The sequence below is a fragment of the Stigmatopora argus genome, chromosome 10 (assembly GCF_051989625.1).
Source record: "Stigmatopora argus isolate UIUO_Sarg chromosome 10, RoL_Sarg_1.0, whole genome shotgun sequence".
NCBI classification, from domain to species: Eukaryota; Metazoa; Chordata; class Actinopteri; order Syngnathiformes; family Syngnathidae; genus Stigmatopora; species Stigmatopora argus.
Genome location: NC_135396.1, coordinates 13,197,834 through 13,222,500, shown reverse-complemented (window position 1 = coordinate 13,222,500; position 24,667 = coordinate 13,197,834). Strand labels below are relative to the sequence as shown.

Below are 24,667 nucleotides of genomic sequence, written 5' to 3'. Positions count from 1 at the left end.
GGTATTTTTTTCACTCTGATTACTGAAACACTGTTTTTTTTTTCACTCTGATTACCGAAAGAATGTTTTTCTTTCACTATGATTACCGAAACACTGTTTTTTCCCCACTCTGATTACTGAAAGACTGTTTTTGTAGGCTATAGTTATCCAAAAAACTCTATTACACTATCAATTGGCTATTTAGCCTCTTCTTCTCCATTGAACTATTTTTACTTTAAAGAAAGTATGTTCTTCATTTCTGATAAAATAAAATAAATATTTGGGACTTTGGTAAATATATTGGGACTTAGTGTCTCATATAGTAAGAAATGGTGGGCATTAAAATGCAAGATCTTCACATCTATCAGACTGAGCTTGTCGTTGGCAACCAGTATGATGAAAAAGCGAATTTTGATGGTTTCAAGAGTTATGGAAAAACTTGTTATGGAAAAATAGCAGTGAAAAAAAGTGGAACTGTTTATGTAACACAAATAAACACGAGTACAAAATAAATTATTGCATTGCTTCGCTAATGTTGAGAAGTGTTCCACATCAAGGAAATTGAACATACTTGATTTACTCATCTGGTTTACCATTACATTTAAAGCTTGGGAAAAGAAAACCAAAAAACAAACCAAAATCACCAATTGGCATGGTGTACTAAAACCAAATGACGCAGAAATGCATCATTTAATTGTATAGGCTCCCCTTGTAATGGGCCAGAGTGCAATTAAGCTCATTTTGCAGATGCAATTCTCGGTGCAGCCAGTTAGTAGATCAGATACCAAATCTTTGTGTAAGAATAAGCTTTGCAATGGGTTTGTACCAGAAGACCATTTTTTGAATCTACCCCTTTGTCTCAAAGCCAACCAACCATTTATTTGACCCATGTCTTAGTGCAGGCGATTACCACTTTAAGCCTATTTTATAGCTGTACTTCATTTCAATTACTATGGATACCAGGGCGGAAAGGTTTAGGGTTGAGCTGGAGAGACATGCAGGGCCTGAGGGGGGACCCAGATGAATTGATGCTGGGAAAGATAAAAAGAAATGCGGGAAGACAGAGAAAGACAAGTGCAATATGTCTATTATACAATATTGTTTGGAATAACATATACAATGGAAAGGGCAGAATAATAGACTACTGGTTAGAGTTCTGGGATTTAAGTGTTGCATTATGTCTTCCTATGTCAAGGTTGCATGGATTTTCTCCATATAGACTGAATAAGCTTTTTTTTTTAAATCAAATGAACAGACGACAATTTTCAAGATTTTTTTTTAAAAGGGAAAATGTGGAAATAATGAATTGCCTGCTACTCTTTGTTTTCACAGGCTAAAGACCTGTTAAGTCATCACTTAAGTATTTTTTTTATTCTTACCTTTCCATCATTCATGAACTGATCATCTTAAAAGCTAAGCTCGATATCTAAGTAGCATGTTTTGTATTAGGGCCATTTCATTAACTGCTGAATTGTTGTGACTGAAAGTTACGAGTTACCCACTAGTGAGCAATAAAAAAATCCTTGGCTTGCCATTTGATCAACCACTAGAACTTTGTTTGAAACACAGAAAAATACAAATGTAGCTCTTCAGGAGACAGTGATTGAAACAAAAATAAAAAGCCCTCGGAAATTAGGACATTTATTTAGCTGCTAAAACATCTTCTGAGCAAAACTGGTCTGGGGTGTTTTTATTTTTTTCTTCACAGAATTAACAACAAAAAGAAAAAAAGAGGGAGGAAGGCTTCTTTTTTATTTTTAAAACCTATCGCAGAAATATTTATTGACAACATAAATTGTGAATGAGATATATTTAGGCTTGAAATATTCTTTGAATTTATGTGAGCTTTTTGTTGGCCCACAAATAACCGGTGCCTATTTTTAGCTAAACTGGCATAATTGACAGCGAGCAGGATGCTGCGACACATGCATTGTTAAGCATTCATTTTATAAAACTTTCCATGTGAGCCTGTTAAGATTTAGTGCCTTTGTCAAAGGCAAACCGATAGTTGACTGACTTACATAGAAGAATATGAACTGCGACGCTATATGGAGTATCAGGAGTATTGCTTTTTTTGGTCTGAGGTAACAATTAATTCATTTTCCGTACCGCTTATACTCTCGGGGGGTACTAGAGCCTATCCCAGCCAACTACGGGCACTGAACTTGGCCATCCAATCATGGATCATAGGACACAAAAAGACAGACTTGACACTCATATCAGCCTCCTGTGCATGTTTTGGGATGTGGGAGGAAACTGGAGGACCCGGAGAAAACGTGCAAATCCCATATGAGGAAGGTCAGAACCCGGCATTGAACCCTCAATCTCGGAACTGTGAGACCGATGCCCTAATCACTCGTCCACTGGGCTCTCACCTGATGTAAACTATGAATTGTGGCTTTTATGTCAAACTTTTAGTAAGCAGTGCTAAAGATTCTGAAATGTCTTAACTTGAGTAATCCAGGGGCTTTTAACTTCTAATTAGTGTTATTGACTGAATGCAGCCAGCAGTTTCTTTCTTGTCAGCAAGAAAAGCACACATGCATCAAATACCAAGAAGAATGGTCAAATATAAAAAAAAATGTTTATGAATACGTATACCAAAAGGTAACTATTACCTTAGAGACATGCAGATAATCTAAGTACCGTATTTTCACGACTATATGGCGCATCATATTTTTAGCCGCAGTGTCAATAATGAGTGCTATTTCTGTATTTTACACACACAGGACGCACCGTTTTTATAGACGCAGCCAGGCATGGCAAAACATACACCAGCTTAAACATACACACTACACCCACACGCTAAAAACACGTTTTTAAAGAGGCAACGGAAGCAAAACTGAGTTCGGTTGTACTTTATTTAGCCATTTTACAATGTACACACGTCACCATCACCCACAAATCCATCAAAGTCCTAATTTTCTGTGTCCAAATTGAACAATTGTCAAAATGAGTCATCAAAAACGCTGAGTTTTGTACGTTCGTCCAGGCGGCCACAATCCATTCGCAAATAGTAGCTAGCTAGTAGCTAGCGTAACTATTCCAACGCTGCTTTCCATGCTTCGTAAAGCTGTGTTGATGTCGATGTATACAGGCCACAATCCATTGGGTGTATTGACAAAAGGACTACATATCCCAGCAGTCACTGCGCAGTACTTTTTAATACGGGGAAAATAGTAGAGTCGGGGGCTGCTTGCCGTAGTTGTGAGAGCTGTAGAGGATGGTGTACCCAATCAACTGATTTATTTTATTTTATCGTGATAACAATTTTAGTATTGGTCCATATATAACGCGCTTTATAAGGCGCCCTGTCTATTTTGGAAAAAAATTAAGACTTATGTGTGCCTTATAGTCATGAAAATACGGTAGGCTTCTATTTCATAATTACAGTTAATAAATTGTATTAATGGACAATCCATCCAAATCTCAAATAAAGCTGGTCCTTCTTTTGCCTCTCGAGTTAGGTAACTAATATTGGATTCGATAAAAAGCTTTGTGGCTTATAATAACTGTGTTATTTGGGTATTTGATTATGTCACATTCATGCTATCCAACCTGGAAATTGGGTTGTTCCATTTATTTGGGGGCCACCAACATGCGACATGTGTTGCAACATTTAAAAATAGGTCAAATTTAAAAATGAAAACATAGAAGAGAGAGATTTAAAAAAATGCTAAAAGTTATTGAGTATTTTATTATAAACTGAAAGATGGTCAAGTCCTCTGGTGTTTTGAGCCTAGGAGGTGAATTTTTATTCTAAAAGTATAATCTGGTAAGTGATGATGAATGTCTCCATTTAGCAGAGTTAACGTTTGATGAATACTGACATTGGCATAATCATCTATAAGGATTTATTAGGCTCGTGAATTTGAATGCTCAGCTAGCATACTAAGTGCTTAGCACTTGAGCTAAGAAAATCTGCAAATGTAATCAAACAATATTTTGAGCCTTTGAGAGCAATTTAAGTCTCAAGTTTTAGACTATTTATTTCGTGGCAAACATCAGCTAGGTGATTTAATTTTTTTTTACTGGGATAAAGTCTGTTTATATTAATCTTCTTTTACTGTTTCGGTATTGGGAGCGAAAATAAAATTGTATTGTGCAACTCTATTCCTGTTTTAGCATCACGTAGATTTATTCATTTATGATACATTATTGAAGACTGGGACATTGTAAAAACAGGAGCTTGAAACACAAGTTTTACTGCGCATGAATGTTAGTTGTGCAAATCTTTTGAAATATATAATAATAATAATAATAATAATCGGACATAGGCCATGTCGTCATTACCACAACACAAAAAAGCCTACTTGTCATCACACGCAGAAACTGCGTGTGACGAAATTGATGGTGCTTCTCCATAAGCTACGTTTAGTCGGCAAAAGACCTAAATAAGTGTAAGTTACGGACTTGTAATTTGTCATTCCGCTGTTGTGGATACAGGTCGCTTACCTCGCGATTTCATACAGGTCGCTTACCTCTCGATTACCGCACACTGTCTGCCACTTACCTTCCTTCAAGTCAGCTAGGAGGCGGCAGATCACCAACCAAACATGTATTCATATGCCGCAGAAGGGAATGTGTGTATGTTAGCGCGAGTTTAGATGTCTGATGGATGTGGGGAAAAAGCTATCCTTAAGCCTATTTGTCCGAGCTTTGTGGGACCTATAGCGTCTGCCAGAGGGCAGCAGCTGGAACAGATTGTGACCAGGGTGGTAAGGGTCCCCTATGATGTGCTTGGCTCTGCTGAGGTAACGCGGGCTGGCAATGTCTTCAAGTGAGGGCAGAGAGCAGCCGACAATCCTCTGGGCAGTGTTAATCACTTTCTGCATGGCCTTTTTGTCTGCCGCCGTGCTTCCAGCGTACCACACTGTGATGCCGTACGCCAGGATGCTCTCTACAGTGGTTCTATAGAAGGTTCTCAGAAGATTGGAGCCCAAGTTGTTCTTCCTGAGCACCCTGAGGAAATGGAGTCGTGTCTGAGCCTTCTTCACCACTGCCGTGGTGTTTGTAGACCATGAGAGCTTGTCCGTGACGTGGACCCCCAGGAATTTAAAGGACTGGACCCTGTCTACACATACTCCATTTATGAGGAGTGGGGCCAGATCTGTGCCGTGTTTGCGAAAGTCCAAGATTATTTCTTTAGTTTTCGTGGTGTTCAGTGTGAGATTGTTCACCGAGCACCACGAAGACAAATTGTTGACCTCATCTCTGTAAGCCGACTCATCCCCTCCTGAGATGAGTCCGACCACAGTGGTGTCGTCAGCGAATTTGATGATGGCGTTAGACTGGTGGGTGGGTGCACAGTCGTAGGTGTACAGGGAGTACAGAAGAGGACTCAGTACACAGCCTTGAGGGGAGCCAGTGCTTAGTGTAATGGAGGAAGAGAGGTGGGGACCAAGTCTAACAAATATCAGTTGGGCTGTAAAAAGATGTAAAGGTGGGGGATCCAATTGATATCATTGGGGATGATGAATTAAAGTCATTTATCTTTTCTTTTGATGGGCTGTTAACATTTGAATGTGCAGTGGTCTGCAATTAACATCTCTACATGGGCATGTACTAAACTTCTAGAAAGTTTATTATGGCAAAAATACCACTCAATGCTGCCTCAGTGCTTAGATTAGATTAGATAACTTTATTTATCCCGTATTCGGGAAATTTCATTGTCACAGTAGCAAGAGGGTGAGAATACAGACACAGGAAAATATATTTTAGACAAATAAATAGGTATAAATAAGTTAATAAATAAATGAATAAATAAATATATAAGCGTGTTATGTCCGTTATGCCATGTCCGTCAACTAAATATACACAACATTAACGAGCAAAAATGATAGAGCAATCTGGTACTCTGGTCATTTGGTCGCCGGACTTTTGGTTGCTGGACTTTTGGTCGCCGGACGTTTGGTCGCACGGAAGGTTATTGATAATTACCATTTAAAATTGTTGCTCAAATTCCCTAAATACAAACTGTGAATTATTATTTAGTCATACTTAATGCCTTATTAATTATTAGGCTAAAGAAAAGCTCCAAATTGCCCGTACTTTTATTGTGTTTTGTTGGAGAACTTGTTAAGACCCTGACTGACGTAGCTTCCTAAAGGGACAACGCATGTACATACAAACTCTTATACACTCACACGTCCGCTCAGTGAAACTGCTCATGGCCATTGTTGGCTTTGACTGATGCGTAGACCGTGTTGTTTTACCTTGTTTATTCTCCGGACTTTTGGTCACCGGACGTTTGGTCGCCGCACGTTTGGGTCCGGGCGACCAAACGTCCGGGCGACCAAACGTCCGGGCGACCAAACGTCCGGGCGACCAAACGTCCGGGCGACCAAACGTCCGGCGACCAAATAACCGGTCACAGAGCAATCTTGAGTTGAAAAGCACCCAATACACACTTGGAGAAAACGGCAACAATACCGTACTCGTTTATTATATACTCATTTGTTTCTTTTTTGTTTTTTGTTGTTCATTGCTGCAACCATTTTCATGGTGTCCCTTGCCTGCTGCCCATAGTTGGCTGGGATGAGCTACAGCACCCTTGTACAGAAAATGAATTAATAAAATGTCCATTTGTATCTAAATATATACTAGGAAACTTTAGTCACTTGTGAGAGTAATGAGTGTAATTTTTCACATTACGGTTGATTAAGTCCAGGCCATAATGCTTTCTAACTTTCTTTTGAAGTAAATGTTGAATCTTTCCAGTTGGATTCGGTCTGAATTGTCCCCCTTTCCTGTCGTCCATTTTCGTTTACTCCCTTCTCAGTGGTGAGCTCAAAGACTGCATTATTGATACGCATTTCTAGCTGTGGCATCTGCTCCTTCTCTACCACTACCCCGCACCCTCTTTTCCTCACTCACTGTGTTCGTGGCCCGATGCAGCTTGGCAGGTACTTAGGCCAACATCAATCTTTCATTCAAAAGCCTTACACACGCACACACAGAAGGATGTTCGTATAGATGCAAAATGTTATTTCTCCCCCCAAATGTTTGCACATGGCCCAGATGATGGAGCGAGTGCTGATGGGGGAAGAAAAAAAAGGAATGAAATGGGTTTTTCTCCACCAACACAGATGCTAGACAGCCATGAAACACTGATTCATGCCGCTGACTTCAGACAGGAGTATGAGCCTAGCAAACGAGGGGCAATAACTCAAAGAACAAATTGAAAAAGCATCACAGTCATGATTTACTTAAGGTGGGGGTTGTGAACTTGAGTGCTGGAGATATAAGGAAAATAAAATGTGCCTCGAAGTGCAAATGCTGACATACATTCCTCCATATTTTGTGTTTTAACGTTTCACTGCACTATATTCACTGTCATCCCTTATTTTCATAGAAAGTGGACGCTAAAGAACAAGAATGCTAAAAAGGCCTTTCAGAAGATTCATTTATTTTCTGAACCGCTTTATCCTCTCTAGGGTCACGGGGGGTGCTAGAGCCTATCTCAGCTCACTTCTGGCCAGAGGCGGGGGACATCCTGAACTGGTGGATAGCCGATCGCAGGGCACGAGGAGCCTGGCAACCATTTACTCTCACACTCATACGTAGGCGCAATTTAGTATCCTATCAGCCTACCATGCATGTTTTTTGGAATGTGGGAGGAAGCCAGAGTACGTGGAGAAAACCCACGCAGGCCCAGGCAGAACACCCTGACACATGAAGATGGACAACCATTCAAGCTCACAATCATACCTAGGGGCAGCCTACCCTGTAGGTCAGGGGTGTCAGACTGGTTCGTGGGCCGCGTTAACGTCAACTCGATTTCATGTGGGCCGGACCATTTTAGATAAACTTAGATAGACTTTTTATAAATGGATTAAAAGAACTGGATTAAAAGCCCTGAATATTCAGTTTTTTATAGATCTAAAACAATTTTAATTTTAGCTTTTTTAAATATTTTATTAGATTTTACAAAATGATTTTTGAACTAAAAACACAGAAAAATTGATTACAAAAATTACAATTATTGATTAAAAAGGGAGGAAATCAGGAAATTTAATATACATCTATACTCCATTTTAATTTGATCCGAAAACAGAAAGTCAGCACTCATGATTTACTTTCCCGGGCCACACAAAATGATGCGGCGGGCCAGATTTGGCCCCTGGGCCGCCACTTTGACACATGTGCTGTAAGTGTTTGGGATGTGGGAGGAAACCCACGCGAGCCCAGGGAGAATATGCAAACTTCAGAGTGAGGAACAAACAACTTGGGATTTAACCCTCGACCTTAGAAATGTGAGGTCAACGTGCTAACCACTCGAAATGTTTATGTTAGAGATCTGCATTGTAAACAAACAAAAAAAGCATACTCTCACATAAATACTTCTCTGACAGCGTCAATCCCAGTCAACATCATCAATCAATGATTGATAGTAGTAATTAAGACAATTATAGTGCTGTGAATTGGTGCAACCTTGAATACCCATGTAGTAAAGGAGATCAACTTTAAATAATGCGTCATAGTTTTAAACAATTACGTTGGACAGATTACTTTACAAATACAAGCAACAGTTTACAATCAACTGAGTTTGTTAAAGTGTCTAATTTACAATTTTTCAACCCAAAATCAACTGGCAAAGTGCTTAAGTACAGCCCACCCTTTGGAATATACAGAAAAAAGGGGGAATTTACTGTCTCATGAACCATAATATTTGGCTCTGAATCTCCCATCTCAGGGTCACGAGTTCTTCAATCAGAAATTCTGTAATATACCAGATTATTTATTGTCTTTTTTTCTGATCGTTCGCAAATCACCAAGAAACATTAATAAAATGGTACATAAAACCAAGGGTCACACATAAAAATTGATTTAAAACCAGCTGGTGAGACGTTACATATATTCTAAAATATGACCACTGATGCCAGATTCAAGGAGTTATTCCACATTTGACAATTGTCTAGTGCCTGAATTTTGTCTTGCACCTTGTTAATCCTCTACATCTTGTTTTAGATTCCGTTCCTTGCGTTCTTCTACTAATCGAATCTCAATTGCATTTGCTTTTATCATTTACTGTCAATCTTGAGCTTGTTCTTTGTCTTGTTAATGCCTTCTGCAACTCAACTAAATCTGACCCCAACCACTGTATGCTTTTCTCTACTGCAATTAGGTCTTGGGTTTCATTACACTAAGCAAAGTAAGAAGGTTGAGGGTGGGGTTGATCAATAGAGGAAGAGGATGCGAGTAGTGGAGAAGAGGAAAGAAAAGACTGGTTACAGAAAACCTGCTAGCAATAATTAATGGTTCTTCGCCCTTAGGTCATCCGATAAATCTGATGCTAAATTGCCATTAACACCTTGCAGGTTGCATTATGCGCTCTGCTTTCATTGAGTGGTTGTTTACTTCAATTTAGTACGTAATGCTGTAAACGAACTAAAAGCAATCAATTAACCTTCTGTGTATTTAGGATTACATATGCATGTTTTACTGTCTGGACAGAAAACTCATGCCGAGAGCATACAAACTTTACAGAAACCCAAGCCATACAACTTCCTTGCTATCAGGCAACATTCGTAGCGTACATATTATAAACCACGTGTGTCAAAGTGGCGGCCCGGGGGCCAAATCTGGCCCGCCGCATCATTTTGTGTGGCCCGGGAAAGTAAATCATGAGTGCTGACGTTCTGTTTTAGGATCAAATTAAAATGAAGAGTATAGATGTATATTACATTTCCTGATTTCCCCCCTTTTAAATCCACAATTGTAATTTTTTGATCATTTTTTTTTCTGTTTTTAGTTCATAAATCATTTTGTAAATTCTAAAAATATATTAAAAAAAGCTAAAATAAACATTGTTTTAGATCTATAAAAATACGTAATATTCAGGGCTTTTAATCCAGTTCTTTTAATCCACTTATAAAATAAAAAAAATCTAAATATTATATCTAAAATGGTCCGGCCCACGTGAAATCAAGTTGACGTTAAAGCGGCCCGCGAACCAACCCGAGTCTGACACCCCTGTTATAAACTATGTACACTATTATAAAGTAAACACCAAACCAAAACCAAGTATGCGTGTTACAATTATCCAAGTATGTTATCCGTATGAAATTAACCATGTTATGGCGCATCTCGGTTGTTTGTCATTAGGGTTGCGAGGGGGTGCTGGAGCCTATCCCAGCTGATTCAGGGCCAGAGGTGGGGGACACCCTGAATTGGTGGCCAGCCAATCGCATGGCACAAGGAGACAGACAAACATGCACACTCACACCCATACCTAGGGGCAATTTAGAGTGTCCAATCAGCCTACCATGCATGTTTTTCGAATGTGGGAGGAAACCAGAGTATCCGGTGGAAAACCACACAGGCCCGGGGAGAACATTCAAACTCCACACAGACGGACATGACCTGGATTTGAACCCAGGACCCCAGCACTGTGAGGCCGACGCGCTAACCACTCGCTCCACCGAGCCGTAAAATAAAATGTGTATTCTCAAAGATAAAATGCTTGTCTCCTTTAAAGACATGTCAAAAAGCGACACAAAATGATGGATTGCTCCATTGTTGTTATTTGCTTTGTTGCATTTCTCTCCTTTGTGGCAGGGTTTAATTCATCCAGGATTTATACAACTTTCCATTCTATATTTACACTTGCACAGGACAGCACACTGGTAAAATGTGGGATAGAAGCTGGCTCAGATGGCCAAGACTCTTGTGGTGCCACTTGAGTGATGTCATGCTAATTATGGGGGCACCGATAGCTCTCTCCATGCTCGCTACACACCTCAACCTGGAAATACAAGGGAGTTTTATGGTTCCTCTCCATTCCATGGCGAGCTAAATTGAATTATACTTGGACAGAGTCAAAACAACTGGATGAGAAACTGCAATGGAAAAGACATGATGAGATCATTGGGCCATTTCCTGACTTTCTCTTGAGATAACCCATCAGTCTGGGCTTTTTAAGACGGACAGACTCTGCTCAGTATCACCAACCCCCCAAGTCACCCCCCCCCTCTGCTTCATCACCATATTTGTGCTTCCCTTCCTGCATTCTTAAAACATTGCCTACTTTTCCACTGCTTCTGCCAACTTGGTTATTTACAAAGGAGAGCACAGCTTAAGGCTCATCATTCACAATTTTCCTTTCCTTCCTCAGCATATCTTTCAAATTAGACTACCACTTTCATATCACCTTGTTATTCCTTGCAATGGTCCGTTGTCAATAACATTCCCTTTTTTCAGCTCAGTCTTGTATTTGCAGAGATACAGCACATGAATGATTTTCTTTTTGATATCTGATCATTGCAAATTAAGAGTTTCATCAGAAATAGCATAGCAGTGTGGAGTGTAATTAATTCCATTGGGGATGTTCTTGATATAAATGCAGTTACTATAATCCAGTACAGTTTTTCTACTGGTCAGTTTGACAAAATTTTCATTTATTAGATTAGATTAGAACGTTATATCATCCCGTATTTGGAAATTTTCCTTGGTTGCAGTAGCAACACAGACACAGAAGACATTGTAGACCTAGGTAAAAAAAATGGAGCCACACACAGGAAGTCCAGAACGTAGGGACCCTCTGCAGACTGTCCTATTTAGAGTATTCATCCGACATTCCATTCACATTTTTGGGATGAACCAGGGGAAACCGTGTAAACGGCATGACGATAACACAGGAAGGCCAGGTCTCGGAACTCAATCCTTGATCACACAACTGTGAGGCAGATATACAATCCAGTCATGAATTGGAAGAAAAAAAATAGTCAAGTTCAAATGAATGTTCAGTGAGTTCAATTAAATGCCGCACCCACTCAATTTTCAACTGTCAATCAAATATCACAACTATGACCTAGGAAATGAGTGCTCTATTTCTCAGATGTGAAATTTTCTTTGCTTAAAGCCATCAGTGGCTGAAATATATCCCACTCGGCCGTCATATTTCTTGTAGGGAGTGCTCGAAAACAGCGGTGGCAGAGGACGATGCAAAAGGAAGGTGCATTTTCCATTATACAAGCATCGATCACTACACATAAGTAAATAAAATCAGTCCCTTTTCATTTTTTCCTAAGTGCTTGTCATTTACATGTTTACTTTTAAAGTGTTTATTATGGCTATGCTTATAATCACCTCCACACTAGTTGTGAAAACTCAGACCACTATAAATAAAAATGTAGTGGAGACTACTGATCCATTTCAATATAAACTGTACTGCTTGGTAGCAATGTGGCTACACTCAAGAAACAGTTCTTTTTTTAAACATAAAAGCTTACCTTGTTTGGAAAGGGATATTTATAGATGACATGTAAGCAAGCAGAGGAAGAAGATGAATAGAGGAAGAGAGAATGGGAAGTTTTTGTTCTGCTTTACCTGTCTTCCTGCTTCATCACACAATGCTCTGATCTGACATCAGATTTAGCAAGTTGACACCGGAGATTTAGAATCTGAGAGAACTTTTCGAAAGTTAATGTGAAAGTAACATAGACTGTCTGTGTGTAGGTAGGATGCATTTGTGTGTGAGGTTACATGGGTGAATATAAAATTGATGTGCCTAGCGCTAGTAAATAGGGTTTTTGTATTATTTTCATGGAATTTTCCAGATAATTTGTTGAATTTTTTAAGGTTTCTCTCGTATAAGACGCCCCCTGATTCACAATTTTCACCTCCATATTCATGGTTTCAATAGGGAGTACAAATGTGTTACTTTGAAGGGAAAATCTTAAGAAAAATAATCGCACGTGGTATTTCTGAGATACTGTATGAATCGAAAAGATCATCTGCTGGATTTCCGGAAGGGCGTTGCCTGCACGTGGACGAATTTAAAAAGGAAGTCATGTGAGCGGTACAACCAGGAAGTGTGCCCGTAGCGGTCCAGTTTTCACCAAGTCTTTGAGTGCAATAATATTATGAGACAGGAATATCAGATTTCTGCCTCCTTTTTATAGGAAAATTATTGTTTCTGTAATCATAAGGAAAGGGATTATGGCGATAATTTAAGATAGGTTGCTTGGTATTTTTTGCTTTGAGTATAACAGTTCATTCTTTTACGTGGGTTTATGATGTACGTTATGTGTAGGCTAGTGTGGTGCCTTGAGACTGATGCATGCACACAAAAATCTAACCTGCACGGCACCTATTACATAATGACACTGCATGTAAGTAAGTTTGTCCATAAAAGCACACAATATTTGTGTACATGTGCTTTTAATGTAAGTCAACTAATAACGATTGTGTTGAGTTTGCATGTGGGTGGGTTTTCTACGGGTACTCCGGTTTCCTCCTAGATTCCGAGGACATGCACGGTAGGCTGATTGGACGCCCTAAATTGCCGCTAGGTATGAGTGTGAGCGTGATTGGTTGTTTGTCTCCATGTGGCCTGCGCTTTGCTGCCCACCAATTCAGGGTGTCCCCCATCTCTGGCCCGAAGTCAGCTGGGATAGGCTCCAGCACCCTCTGCGTCCCTAGTGAGGCTAAAGCGGTTCAGAAAATGAGATGAGATGAGAAATAATTGTGTGTGTGCTCTGAAAAAACTACATTTTATAATTTTCCAACTCCCACATGTTACAGGCAGCATGAGCTTTGTTTCACCCACTCAGAACAGGAGGAAAAGTGAATAACATGATTTGAGTTGAGGGAGTAATATTGCTGCAAACATGCGTTGACTGTTTCATCACCACTTGACACCAGTAAAACCAAATTTCACATATGCACTCAACGACAACCAATACAACTTAGGGATCTGGTCGGTATGCAGTGGATTTTAGCCCATAAAATGCAAATCAACATTCAATATGGTGCAAATGGCAGTGTTGTTGTACAATACAAGAAAAGGAACAGAGGACAATAAAGGGAGGAATATGGTTACTAGTACCAACTCACAACAATTATCAGCGCGATCTCCAATTACAGATCAGCTAAATGAAGTGACGACAACCATCAGCACCTCTACTGACTCGGGCGCGTGCTCAAAACACGCCCAAGACAACACAAATCAGGCCCATGGTGATAAAGAATATGACATAAAAGATGTGTTTTCAAAGACCGCTCACCTGTTCATTGGCTGCCAGCTCCTTTTCCAGCTGCCGGTGCTTGTTGTACCACACGAGATAGTGCACAGGATAGCGACTCTTCTCCGGAGTTTTCTTTGCAGAAATCATCCTCGTTCATAGTTTGTCGCCTCCTTCGTCTTCACTGTGGATGATGAGGATGCTTTGCTTTTGGCAGTGGTGCTCGCTATACAAGCGAGCTAATCATCATGTCGTTCACAGATGCGCGTCTCGCACTAACGCCCTGCTTTTATTTCTCCAGCACCCGCCTGGGCACCTCTTTCTTCCTCCCTTGCCTACTCCAGTATCGCATCTCCCCTCCTACTGCTCCTCTCCTCCCATCCGCATGCTGACTGAGATGCACTCACAAACTGCAAGCAAATGTGCTGTTACCCAGCCAATCCGCTTTGAGGGATGCTATGATTGAATTTACGTCTCAAAACAGGCTGCACATATTTGGAGCGAATACTCACATTGCATGAAACTGCGCCCTGATCAAGCCCCTACGTGCTTTAGAGGAAACAGAGGTTAGTAGGTCATATCGGCACTACCGTCAAGAGCACAGGTGTCAAAGTGGCGGCCCGCGGGCCAAATGTGGCCCGCCCAACATTTTGTGTGGCCCGAGAAAGTAAATGATGAGTGCCAACTTTCTGTTTTATGATGAAATTCAAATGAAGATTTTAGATTATTAGCTGTTCCCTCATTTTAAATCAATAATTGCAAAAAAATGTCCTAATTTGAATGTCTAAAAATGATCTATCGATTAGCACGATCGAGAAAGCTGTCAATTTATTAATCGATTAATTTTGGCAGCCTAGTTGGAAGACATAACGGCCCTCCGGATGTAATCGAAACTACCATGTTGCCCATGACAAAAAATGAGTTTGACACCCAAACAACCATACGCCATCACAATCATACCACCACCAGCAGGAATCGAGCCGGCGTCCACCCTTCAAACAACACTCGAGTAACACATGGGGGTTTGATCCCAGGTCCGTACCCTCGTGTGGGGAGTTTGCATGTTCTCCCCGTTTTTGCGTGGGTTTTCACTGGGTACTCCAGTTTCCTCCAGCATCCCAAAAACATGCATGGTAGGCTGGTTGAATTTCCCCTAGGTAAGAATGTGAGCGTGAATGGTTGTATGTCTCCTTGTGCCCTGCGATTGGTTACCTATTTCCGGAGTTGGCTGGGATAGGATCCAGCACCCCCTGCAACCTTTGTGACGATAAGCCATAAATAAAAAAGAATATTGCATATGTGTGGTTAGTGCGTCAGGCTCACAGCTCTGGCGTCCAGGGTTCAAATCCAGGCCGGTCCACCTGTGTGGAGTTTGCATGTTCTCCCCGGGCCTGCGTGGGTTTCCCCTGGGTTTCCTCCCACATTCCAAAAACGTGACACTGATTGGACACTATCAATTGCCTTCAGGTTTGGGTGTGAGTGTGCATGGTTGTCCGTCTCCTTGTGCCCTGCGATCGGCTGGCCACCGATTGTCCCCCGCCTCAGAGATCAGCTGGGATAGGCTCCAGCACCCCCCGCGACCCTAGTGAGGATAAAGTGGTTACAAATTGAGTCAGATATTTATAACTATCCTTTCTAAATTCAAATGCCTATCGTTTTTTTTCTTTCATTTTTTTTGGAAGAAAAAACATTTAACTAGTGTAAACTGAAAGGGTGTCTGTCGGGTATGTTGAAGCCAGGTGGAGAGCTGCCTTCTCCCGGCGAGATGTCGTCAGTGCAGCTTTTACAGACAAAACTACCTGCGGACAGCGTTTGCCACAGCTTCAGTACAATAGCCGCGCTATGTGCACACATATGCGACAGTAGTGTAAGTTACTACTCCAATGCATGTTGCGAATGACCCAGGGGAACGTACGGGAAATTTCGACTGCTAGCTGACCGGGAAAACCTCTCACGCTAGCCGGCTTCCGGGGATTGGAAGTCCGCATCGGCTGACGGCAGACTTCGGTCTTGCGGCTCAGGGGGTTAGGTCGAGCTAGCACATCATCGCCGACCATCCACGTCTCGATATTAGACACCTCCGATATGTCAAGAAAGCTACAGCGGACGGAGATCTGCGCTGACTGCAGTGCGCCAGGTAGGAATCAAAACACAGGAAATGGTTCCCCGGTTAGATCGTACAATACTTAAGGGAGCGACACGTCGGCGCGAAAAGGGCCGTGGTTGGACGCTCTAGGTTCGGATGCACAGAGCAGGAAAACGGCCAGTTCTTAAGTGTCGTTTAGGCCTAACATTGAGTGAAAATAGGCGTGTTTTTAAAAGTCGTCATATCTTTAGCTTGTAGAAGCTCATTGTTGCACCCAAGAAGGTTGATTTGTACGTTTATTTGTGTTTTTGTATATATAGAAGGCGAGGAATTCGCAAGATATAATGTGGTGTAGATCGCTTTTGATCCGAAGGGGTTTGTTTTGGTTTTTGTGTACGAAAACACTAGCTGAGCTAGTAAACTGGTGAATTTCTCAATTTTTACCCATTGTACTAAATGCGGTGCATTCACAGAGATGTATAAACGTTGTTTATCACCCCTTACTATGAGTTGATTTATTATTTTTAGAATTTGGTTATTATGTAGAGTATATTTGTCATAGCTTTAGTTTAGTTAACAGTAGCCAAGCTTGCTAGCCAACTTTGGCTAAATGACAAGTTTTTTTAAATGGAAAACTGCTTATGTTTAAGTTTTTCCCGGGAGTTCACAATTTTGTCTTTTAAATACTGACTTTTGAATATTTATAGTCCTGTTCAGGAAAAGTAAGATTATTTTAATTAATTGACTATAGTTTCGAGTGTCATTTACAAAACGGTCCAGTGTACCTAAAAACGATATAGTATCAGCATATTCATTTCTTACAATTATTATATGGTAACATTTTAATCACAAACATTTCAGAGGTTTTTTTCATTTATTATATAAAACACTAATGTATAGTCACGCAAGTAACAGTATTTATGTTCTTTGCCTTTTTCTGTAATGCTTGAATGAAATGTGAAAACATCAGACAAAGAAAAAAATATCTGACTCAATTTGTAACCACTTTATCCTCACTAGGATCGCGGGGGGTGCTGGAGCCTATCCCAGCTGATCTCAGCTGTATCGGTGGCCAGCCAATCGCAGGGCACAAGGAGACAAACAACCATTCACACCACACACATACCTAGGGGCAACTTAGAGTGTCCAATCAGCCTAGCATACATGTTTTTTTGAATGTGGGAGAAAACTGGAGTACCCGGAGGAAACCCACGCAGGCCCAGGGAGAACATGCAAACTCCACACATATATATATACGTACTTAATGAAGTATATTGTGAGTGTAAGAAATTCAACATGTAAGTAGCAGTGTCAACAAGCCAACAATTAATTTTTCAAAGAAAGTAAAAAGTGAATTAGTAGTAGAGACGGGCCTACTTATTTGTATTTTTACTTTATGACAATGTTCATTTGATCTTTTATGTATGTAAGAAATTGGAGATGTACCATACGCCATGAGAATAGCCTGAAATGTGTGTCTCACTCTCACCCATAAGAGTTGAGAACCCTACTGGGTATGCTGTATACTGCAGATGTGTCAGATAGACACTCAATTTTTATCCATCTATGAATGATATGAAGAAATTTGAATTGGACCCTTCACACTGCATGAATAAAATCCTCGAAAACAAATTACTCTATGTTGGTACACTGAGCCACTTCAAACTATATGTATTAAAGTCCTAATTATAGTGTTTTTTTTGTTTTTGATGTTCTCTTATAGGCCATAAATATGAACTGTATTTTGGTAGTTTTTGTGTGATAATAGGACATATTCTCACACTGCTGCCTAACTAATTATGCACGGTTTTAGCTATCTATTTTGTTCAAGGGTGCTCAAGCTTATCCCAGCTGACGTCTGGCCAACGGCAAACTGGAGCCTGAACTGGCAGATGGATTTTTTTTTCCGTTTATCATCTGACTTTGTGCGTTTTTGTTCATCAGAATTAGAAAAACCTGCAGCTAGCCTACAAAAGAAAAGCCAAGAAGGATACAGGGACATAGTTAATCCTTAGATACTTTGCTATTTGAAATCGGGTCAAGTGAGGTAGATAAACTGATGACCCGCCATCATGCAGTAAGGTAGTTTCGGTTTTCAAAGAAATTCATGGAAGTCCCCAAAAATTCAGTATTTGGTTGAAATCAAATTTGAGGGTTTTCAAGGTCTTTTGGAATCAGTACTACGATGCATTTTGAATTCGGATTATATGTAATTGCATTGTGAAACACATGTTTGCGCAACAATTCCTGGGTAAACAAGACATTGATATAACTTGTTTAACAATGCATTTTTTTTTTAAATGCATGATAACTGATCCACATTATTGCCCATTATGTCATGCCAAAGAAGGTCAACATTTTGTTGCCAGTTTTCTCATTTGTATCATGATTTGGGTGTGAGATTTGGAAAAAAAAGATGAAGCGTTTGGTTTGAATAATAAATTGAGTGCCGTTTATAATTTTAAGAATGAATAGATTAAGAGTTCTGGCCTTTGAGCTATAATTCCAAACTAGGTTATAGCTCTTAAAATATGCTTGCTGCTGTTACTGTGGCCACAGAATTTCATCAAGTGAAGGTCTGTTCTAGCTCCTTTGATACCAATACATTTTCATCCTAGCCTCAACGCGATGGATCAGTGTTTCCCAATCATTGTGCCGCAGTACATTGATGTGTGCCACAAGAAATCAACTGCTAAGAAATCATACATTGTAATATTCTGAGAATTTTTTTTTAATATTACAACATTAAAATTAAAATATTATGAGATCAAAATTGAAATTTGACATTATGTCATATATTGTACTATTACAAGACTCAACTTGTAATATTTGGAGGTTAAAGTCATTCTGTTGCTTATTTTTATCTAACACAATTGACTGAACCTCGGCAGTGCTCCACATCACATCCTTTTCTAAACAAAGACACGGAAGGGGTTTCTTTTTCTTTCTTTCTTTAAATGGCTCTTAAATACCTGTGCACGAGCAGCAGTCTTTCCTTGACATATTTTAACCCACTGCCCTCATTTTAGGACAGCATGTAATTCTTTTCGTGCTTGATATGAAGGACTTTTCCAATTTTATGCAAATGTTATGAAAATGTTGCATTACATATTCAACATGTTCAACCAGAATTCAGAAATAAGAAGTGTTATTGACATGTTTAAAAAGAATACAAAAGTTTCTATTGTTGCTTTTCAGACCCCGGCTGGACCAGTATCAACCGAGGGGTACTCATCTGTGATGAATGCTGTTCAGTTCACCGCAGTTTAGGTCGCCATATCTCCATAGTCAAGCACCTGAGGCACAGCGGATGGCCGCCTGCATTAATGCAGGTAAGACTGAATACACATACTTTGACGAAAAAAGGCATGAAAGACCTTTCCATAATAAATATATGTGAATTATATGGCTTTCAGAATTAGTCATTATCACCTGCGGTTGACTAGGTAAAAAAATGCCAAACTGACCAATTGGAATATGTCCCTAATAGCTAAAACCTGCGTGACCCATCATACCGAGAGAATGACATTTTTAGTGGACATGCTTGATACCTATGGATTGATACACTAGACTACCACAAAATACTCCTGCATAACCTCGGAATGATTAGCCAGGAATATACTGATCAAAGCTTTCTAAATACTGAAAATATGTCGTTTATATGTATTTTTTTTTTAAATAAGGCACATGTTATCGTGTACTTCTTAACCTCACAAAGGTTGCGAGGGTGCTGGAGCCTATCCCAGCCAACTATAGGGCAGCAGGCCGGGGACACCCTGACACAAGTGTAAGCTTGAAGCAAGCATATGTGACTTAGACAGAAGTCCTTTATATGTGTTCCAATTCACGCACATGGGGGGGCTGTAATGGGGTCACTGTATTGTCTTAGTCTGATCTGTGATGGATGCAGTATTTTTTTTAATGAAATCACAGATATGAATTCATTGGATCTCTGTTTCTTAAAACATTTAGGCAGTGTTATGGGGGGGCATTTTGTTCTTCTATTAAAAGTTTTTGATGATGATAAGACCCAGCTTGGATTCACAGTCCGATTGTTTATTTGTTCAGATGGTTCACACTTTGGCCGGCAATGGTGCTAACTCCATATGGGAACACAGTCTTCTGGATCCCGCTCAGATACAAAGTGGTCGAAGGAAACCCAACCCTCAAGACAAAGTCCAGTAAGCATCGTGAACACTAGTTTATTATTTACTTGAGTTGCCTTATAACAGCAAATTTATTCCATGTATTCGTATGATAACTATTTCAAATTCAAATCAGGTTTTAAGCTTAACATTATTCAATAATTGTCCCGTGTACAGTCCGACAAAGTCCGAGTTCATCAGAGCCAAATACCAGATGCTGGCCTATGTTCACAAGCTACCCTGCCGCGATGATGATGGTGTGACGACCAAGGACCTCAACAAGGTCAGTGCATGAGGGCCCTTGAATCATCATCTTAGCGTTATCATAATTCATTTGACTCAGCGATACTGTAGCATTACATGCGTAAGCACTGGGGGTGTTTAATATCAAGATTTAACTGCGAGATCCCACATCAAAAACACGTATACACTAACACAGACTAGCTTATTAAACCCCACAGCACAGCGTGAATTGAATGACAAAGCAAGATGCCGTGATGACCTCTGTTGCTGTGGACCTTTACTCTATCAATAAGAAGGATGTGCCTGTTTGTACTTCAGCCTTATTTTAAACTCTCCCTTCTGTGTCCTTCTCTCTCTCTCTTTCTCTCCCTTCTGTGTCCTCCCTCTCTCTCTCTCTGGATGTCTCTCCTTTTCATTCTTTTTCTATTAGCAACTTCACTCAAGTGTGCGAACAGGAAGTTTAGAGACGTGTCTTCGACTGCTGTCCCTTGGTGCTCAGGCCAACTTCTTCCACCCAGTATGCAAATGACACACAGGATTTAGTAAATGATCATGACCTACTTTAGACCTCTTTTGACCTTATTCTATGTGCCCCTGGGTTCCCCAGGAGAAGGGCACTACGCCTCTCCACGTGGCAGCCAAAGCAGGACAAATTTTACAGGCTGAGCTTCTAGTTGTGTATGGTGCCGACCCCGGAGCACCTGACATCAACGGACGCACACCAATGGATTACGCCAGGTAGAGGTCGACAGAAAATAACGCTGTGTGTGTGTGGATGTATCCAATGAGACTTTAAAACCTATTACAGAAGTAATTTGGGTGTGTTGTGTGTTTTAGGCAGGCGGGCCACATCGAGTTAGCAGAGAGACTGGTTGAATGTCAATACGAGTTGACAGATAGGCTAGCCTTCTACCTATGTGGCCGTCGCCCAGGTGAGCTATTGCAAGACCACAAAAATGGAAGCAGTTGTCATAGCACAAGCTGTTGGCGTTTCATGATATTTATGTTCTTATTCTTCAGATCACAAGAATGGCCATTATATTATCCCTCAAATGGCAGACAGGTATGGACCATAAACCCGATGTTTTCACCAATGCTGTATGTCTTATATTTGTTATAATTAAGTAGTAATAGGGTTAATGCAGTTTAGTACTGTGGCAAAATAGGTATATCTTAACCGTTCTTTCAAAGCGTCTAAAGTAGGGGTGGCCAGTCTGTAGAAATTAATCGATTTCTTACATAATTGTCTTTTCATCATATTTCTTAAGTCATGTTACTACTGCAGCAGTCTGGGGTGAAGGTGGTGCTGTGGTTACAAATGAACTACATACATTAATTGAAATGGGAGCTGTTTACCAAGTGCCCACCGTACAGCCCAGATCTCCCTTTCCAACTTTAAATTCCAATCTGCTCATGAGGTGTCTGAGTACTCCATTATTCCCAGCTTGTTGAACATTCGTTCATTCATTTACTGAACCGCTTATCCTCACAATGGTCGCAGGGGGTGCTGGTGCCTATCCCAGCCAATTGCCGGGCACAAAAAGACGGACCTAACCATTTACCCTCGCATTCATACACAAATTTAGAGTGCTCAACCACCTATCCTGCATATTTTTGGGATGTGGGAGAAGCCCATGCAAGCCCGGGGAGAACATGCAAAATCCCCAAGTGAGGACCCACCTGGGGTCGAGGGTTCGAACTCAGAACTGTAAGGTGCTAACCACTCGCCTGCCCGGCCGCCCTTGTTGTTTTACAGAGCATCATATAAATCCAAGGGATTATTATTTTTATTAATATTATTTCAAAAAATGTTCCTATTGGTCCGGAGAAGTCGGTTTGAATAAGGGGCCCAAAAATGCATTAGCATTAAATCAATCAAAATTTGTCACTGCGCCCGATGGATGTTGGAGATATTTACAGCCTATTTATATATAAAATACACAGCTCAAGTATAAAGCGAAATTGTTTCACTACCTAAAAGTGTGACTTGTGTGACACTTAATCCCACTTGGTTCTATTTGGTGAATAGTACCTGTGGATAACAACATTTTAAGCCAGTACTCTATCCTTCTTCCTGTCTGTTTCTTCCTTTTTGTTCACTCGTTTTCTGTTCTCTCCATTTTGCTTCGCTCGGTGGAGCCAGAGCTCGGCCTAAGTGCCCAACACAGAGGTATCTTTACTTTCTTGTTCCTCTTTTCCCTCCCAAATTGCTCTCTACATTTTCAACACTGTTTCAGCAACCCTATCTGTTGTATGTTTCGCTGTTGTCAAAAGAGCTCTCACAATGGAAAGAAAATCATCAAGACTAAGTGTCTCATCGCCAGCGCAAAAAGCAGTAGATAAACTAAGATGAACTAATAAAGTAGTAAGGCAACAGCTTGGCAACTTTTGGCTGCCCAGCTGTAGCGTTTACCACCTCATTTTCATCCTCCCTCCAAGACGGTATATCCATCTAAATCCAAATGTGCTTGCTATCTCTGTAACGCCACTTTCTTATCTCTTACTCATCTTTTCTTATCATCATGTTGTCCAACATGATCTCCACCATGTTCAGCACCCTCTCTTCCAATATGTTTACTCAACTGCATTTGAACTCTTCTGTAAATTTTACTGTTATCTGTGTATTTTGTCTTTTAGTCTGGACCTTTCAGAACTTGCTAAGGCAGCCAAGAAAAAACTCCAAGCGGTGAGAATTCAAATTCATTCATTCATTCTTATCCTCACAGAGGTTGCCGGGGGTGCTGGAGTCTCTTCCAGTCAACAATGGGTAGCAGGCGGGTCACACCTAGTTCCCTGCCAATCACAGGCCACAATGAAATAGTGCTCATGCTCACAATCACACAGACACCAAGTGGGAATCAAACCAGACTACCCGCACTGAAGTCAGATGGAAGAAACACAGCATCTTCACAAGACAAGTTAATTTTGAAATTAGGATTGGCCAAACCGATTAATTTAAATAGATATTGTTGTTATTATTTGTGTCTATCGTAACTCAAAACATATACTACATGAATACTATAAATTTAATATAGACCCCACCTGACTGTAATCCTCACTGATCAAAATTCACAAAATAAAGCGGCAGTCCCACTGAGGTTCTCAGTCACCCCATTTCCAAAGAGAAAACAAATCCACTCTGTATTTCCTTCTAATCTTAAAGCGGAGGGCGTCCTTTACAATATCCTTACCATAGTATCCGATGCATGTTTTTTGGGATGTGGGAGGAGAGCAGAGTACCCAGAGAAAATCCACGCATGACCGGGGAGAACATGCAAATTCAACACAAGAAGGTCCAAATTTGGGATTGAACCCTCGATCTCAGAACTGGGAGGCGTGCTCACCTCTTTCCTACCAGGCCAACCAGACTCAAACTGTTCTTCTGGGCAATAAGTTCACTGAGTGCTGGTTAAAAATGGCTAATCACTGCTAGCACTGCGCTTTTATGTCACAGTAAATAGTGGCTGCCATACTTCTAAAATTGTTCTTTTGTAGTAGGGATGGGCAGTGCTATACCGATGCATCAGCACATGAGCCAAGCTCACTGGGTGAAGAAGCCTTGTCTGGGTCCATGTACCGATTTTAGAAGAAGCCACGTGACTGATGCAGTCGCTGAATTATTTGCCGAGTTGTCAAACCCACCCAAATGTATAAAAGGGTGCCAGCCTCCAATAATATGGATCAGATTTAAACTAAAAGTTTTGAAAATGCATCTGAAATGAACGAAGTTAAGCAACTTAACCTATTGAACTACCATGAACAAAGTGGCAAAGTCATTATGATGTGCCGGGTCAACAAAAAGAAACGAAATAGTCACATTTTAAATTGTAACAGTAAAATATAAAGCTGTTTTTCTTTTTTTCTTCTTTTTTTTTCCAGTACGTTATCAAGCATATTTAGATGATTTCACCGGAGCGGGGAATCAAACCCCCAACTCCATACATCAGCTCTTTCTTTGTTTTCCTTGGATTTGTTTTGCATTTTTGGGTCCGAGCCATGCAATTTGAAAGATCATTTAATTGTCAATGTTAGAAAAATCCTGAAATGGTCCGAAACGGCTATTTTCAAAACTGCATAATTGCATTGAAATTTCTTCTTTCGTCTGCTTTTCCCTGACAGCTTAATAATCGTCTTTTTGAGGAGCTTGCAATGGATGTCTATGATGAAGTGGATCGCAGAGAAAATGATGCTGGTGAGCCATACCCCAGTTTGAGGAAGATACCCAATTTCCTTCCCACATCAGAGCT

At 40.5% G+C, this 24,667-nt stretch overlaps 2 protein-coding genes across 7 annotated transcripts in view; one reads left to right on the top strand and one right to left on the bottom strand.

Annotated features, from left to right (window-relative positions):
* ankrd13b (ankyrin repeat domain 13B) overlaps positions 1-14,356 on the bottom strand; it is a 39,451-nt gene extending 25,095 nt beyond the window's left edge. For both annotated transcript variants that reach the window (XM_077612252.1, XM_077612254.1), the window contains exon 1: positions 13,989-14,356. In XM_077612252.1, coding sequence (XP_077468378.1) covers positions 13,989-14,096 — 108 coding nt within the window. In that variant the 5' untranslated portion in view covers positions 14,097-14,356. The remainder of the gene's footprint in view (positions 1-13,988) is intronic.
* git1 (G protein-coupled receptor kinase interacting ArfGAP 1) overlaps positions 1-24,667 on the top strand; it is a 68,780-nt gene that overhangs the window by 26,579 nt on the left and 17,534 nt on the right. For 2 of the 5 annotated variants that reach the window (XM_077612251.1, XM_077612248.1), the window contains exons 1-10: positions 15,681-16,083; positions 19,231-19,364; positions 20,101-20,213; positions 20,355-20,460; positions 20,851-20,937; positions 21,028-21,158; positions 21,258-21,352; positions 21,441-21,483; positions 23,058-23,106; positions 24,540-24,612. In XM_077612251.1, coding sequence (XP_077468377.1) covers positions 16,032-16,083; positions 19,231-19,364; positions 20,101-20,213; positions 20,355-20,460; positions 20,851-20,937; positions 21,028-21,158; positions 21,258-21,352; positions 21,441-21,483; positions 23,058-23,106; positions 24,540-24,612 — 883 coding nt within the window. In that variant the 5' untranslated portion in view covers positions 15,681-16,031. Of the gene's footprint in view, positions 1-15,680; positions 16,084-19,230; positions 19,365-20,100; positions 20,214-20,354; positions 20,461-20,850; positions 20,940-21,020; positions 21,159-21,257; positions 21,353-21,440; positions 21,484-23,057; positions 23,107-24,539; positions 24,613-24,667 lie in introns of those variants that run through there. The other 3 variants (XM_077612250.1, XM_077612247.1, XM_077612249.1) reach the window with 2 other exon arrangements.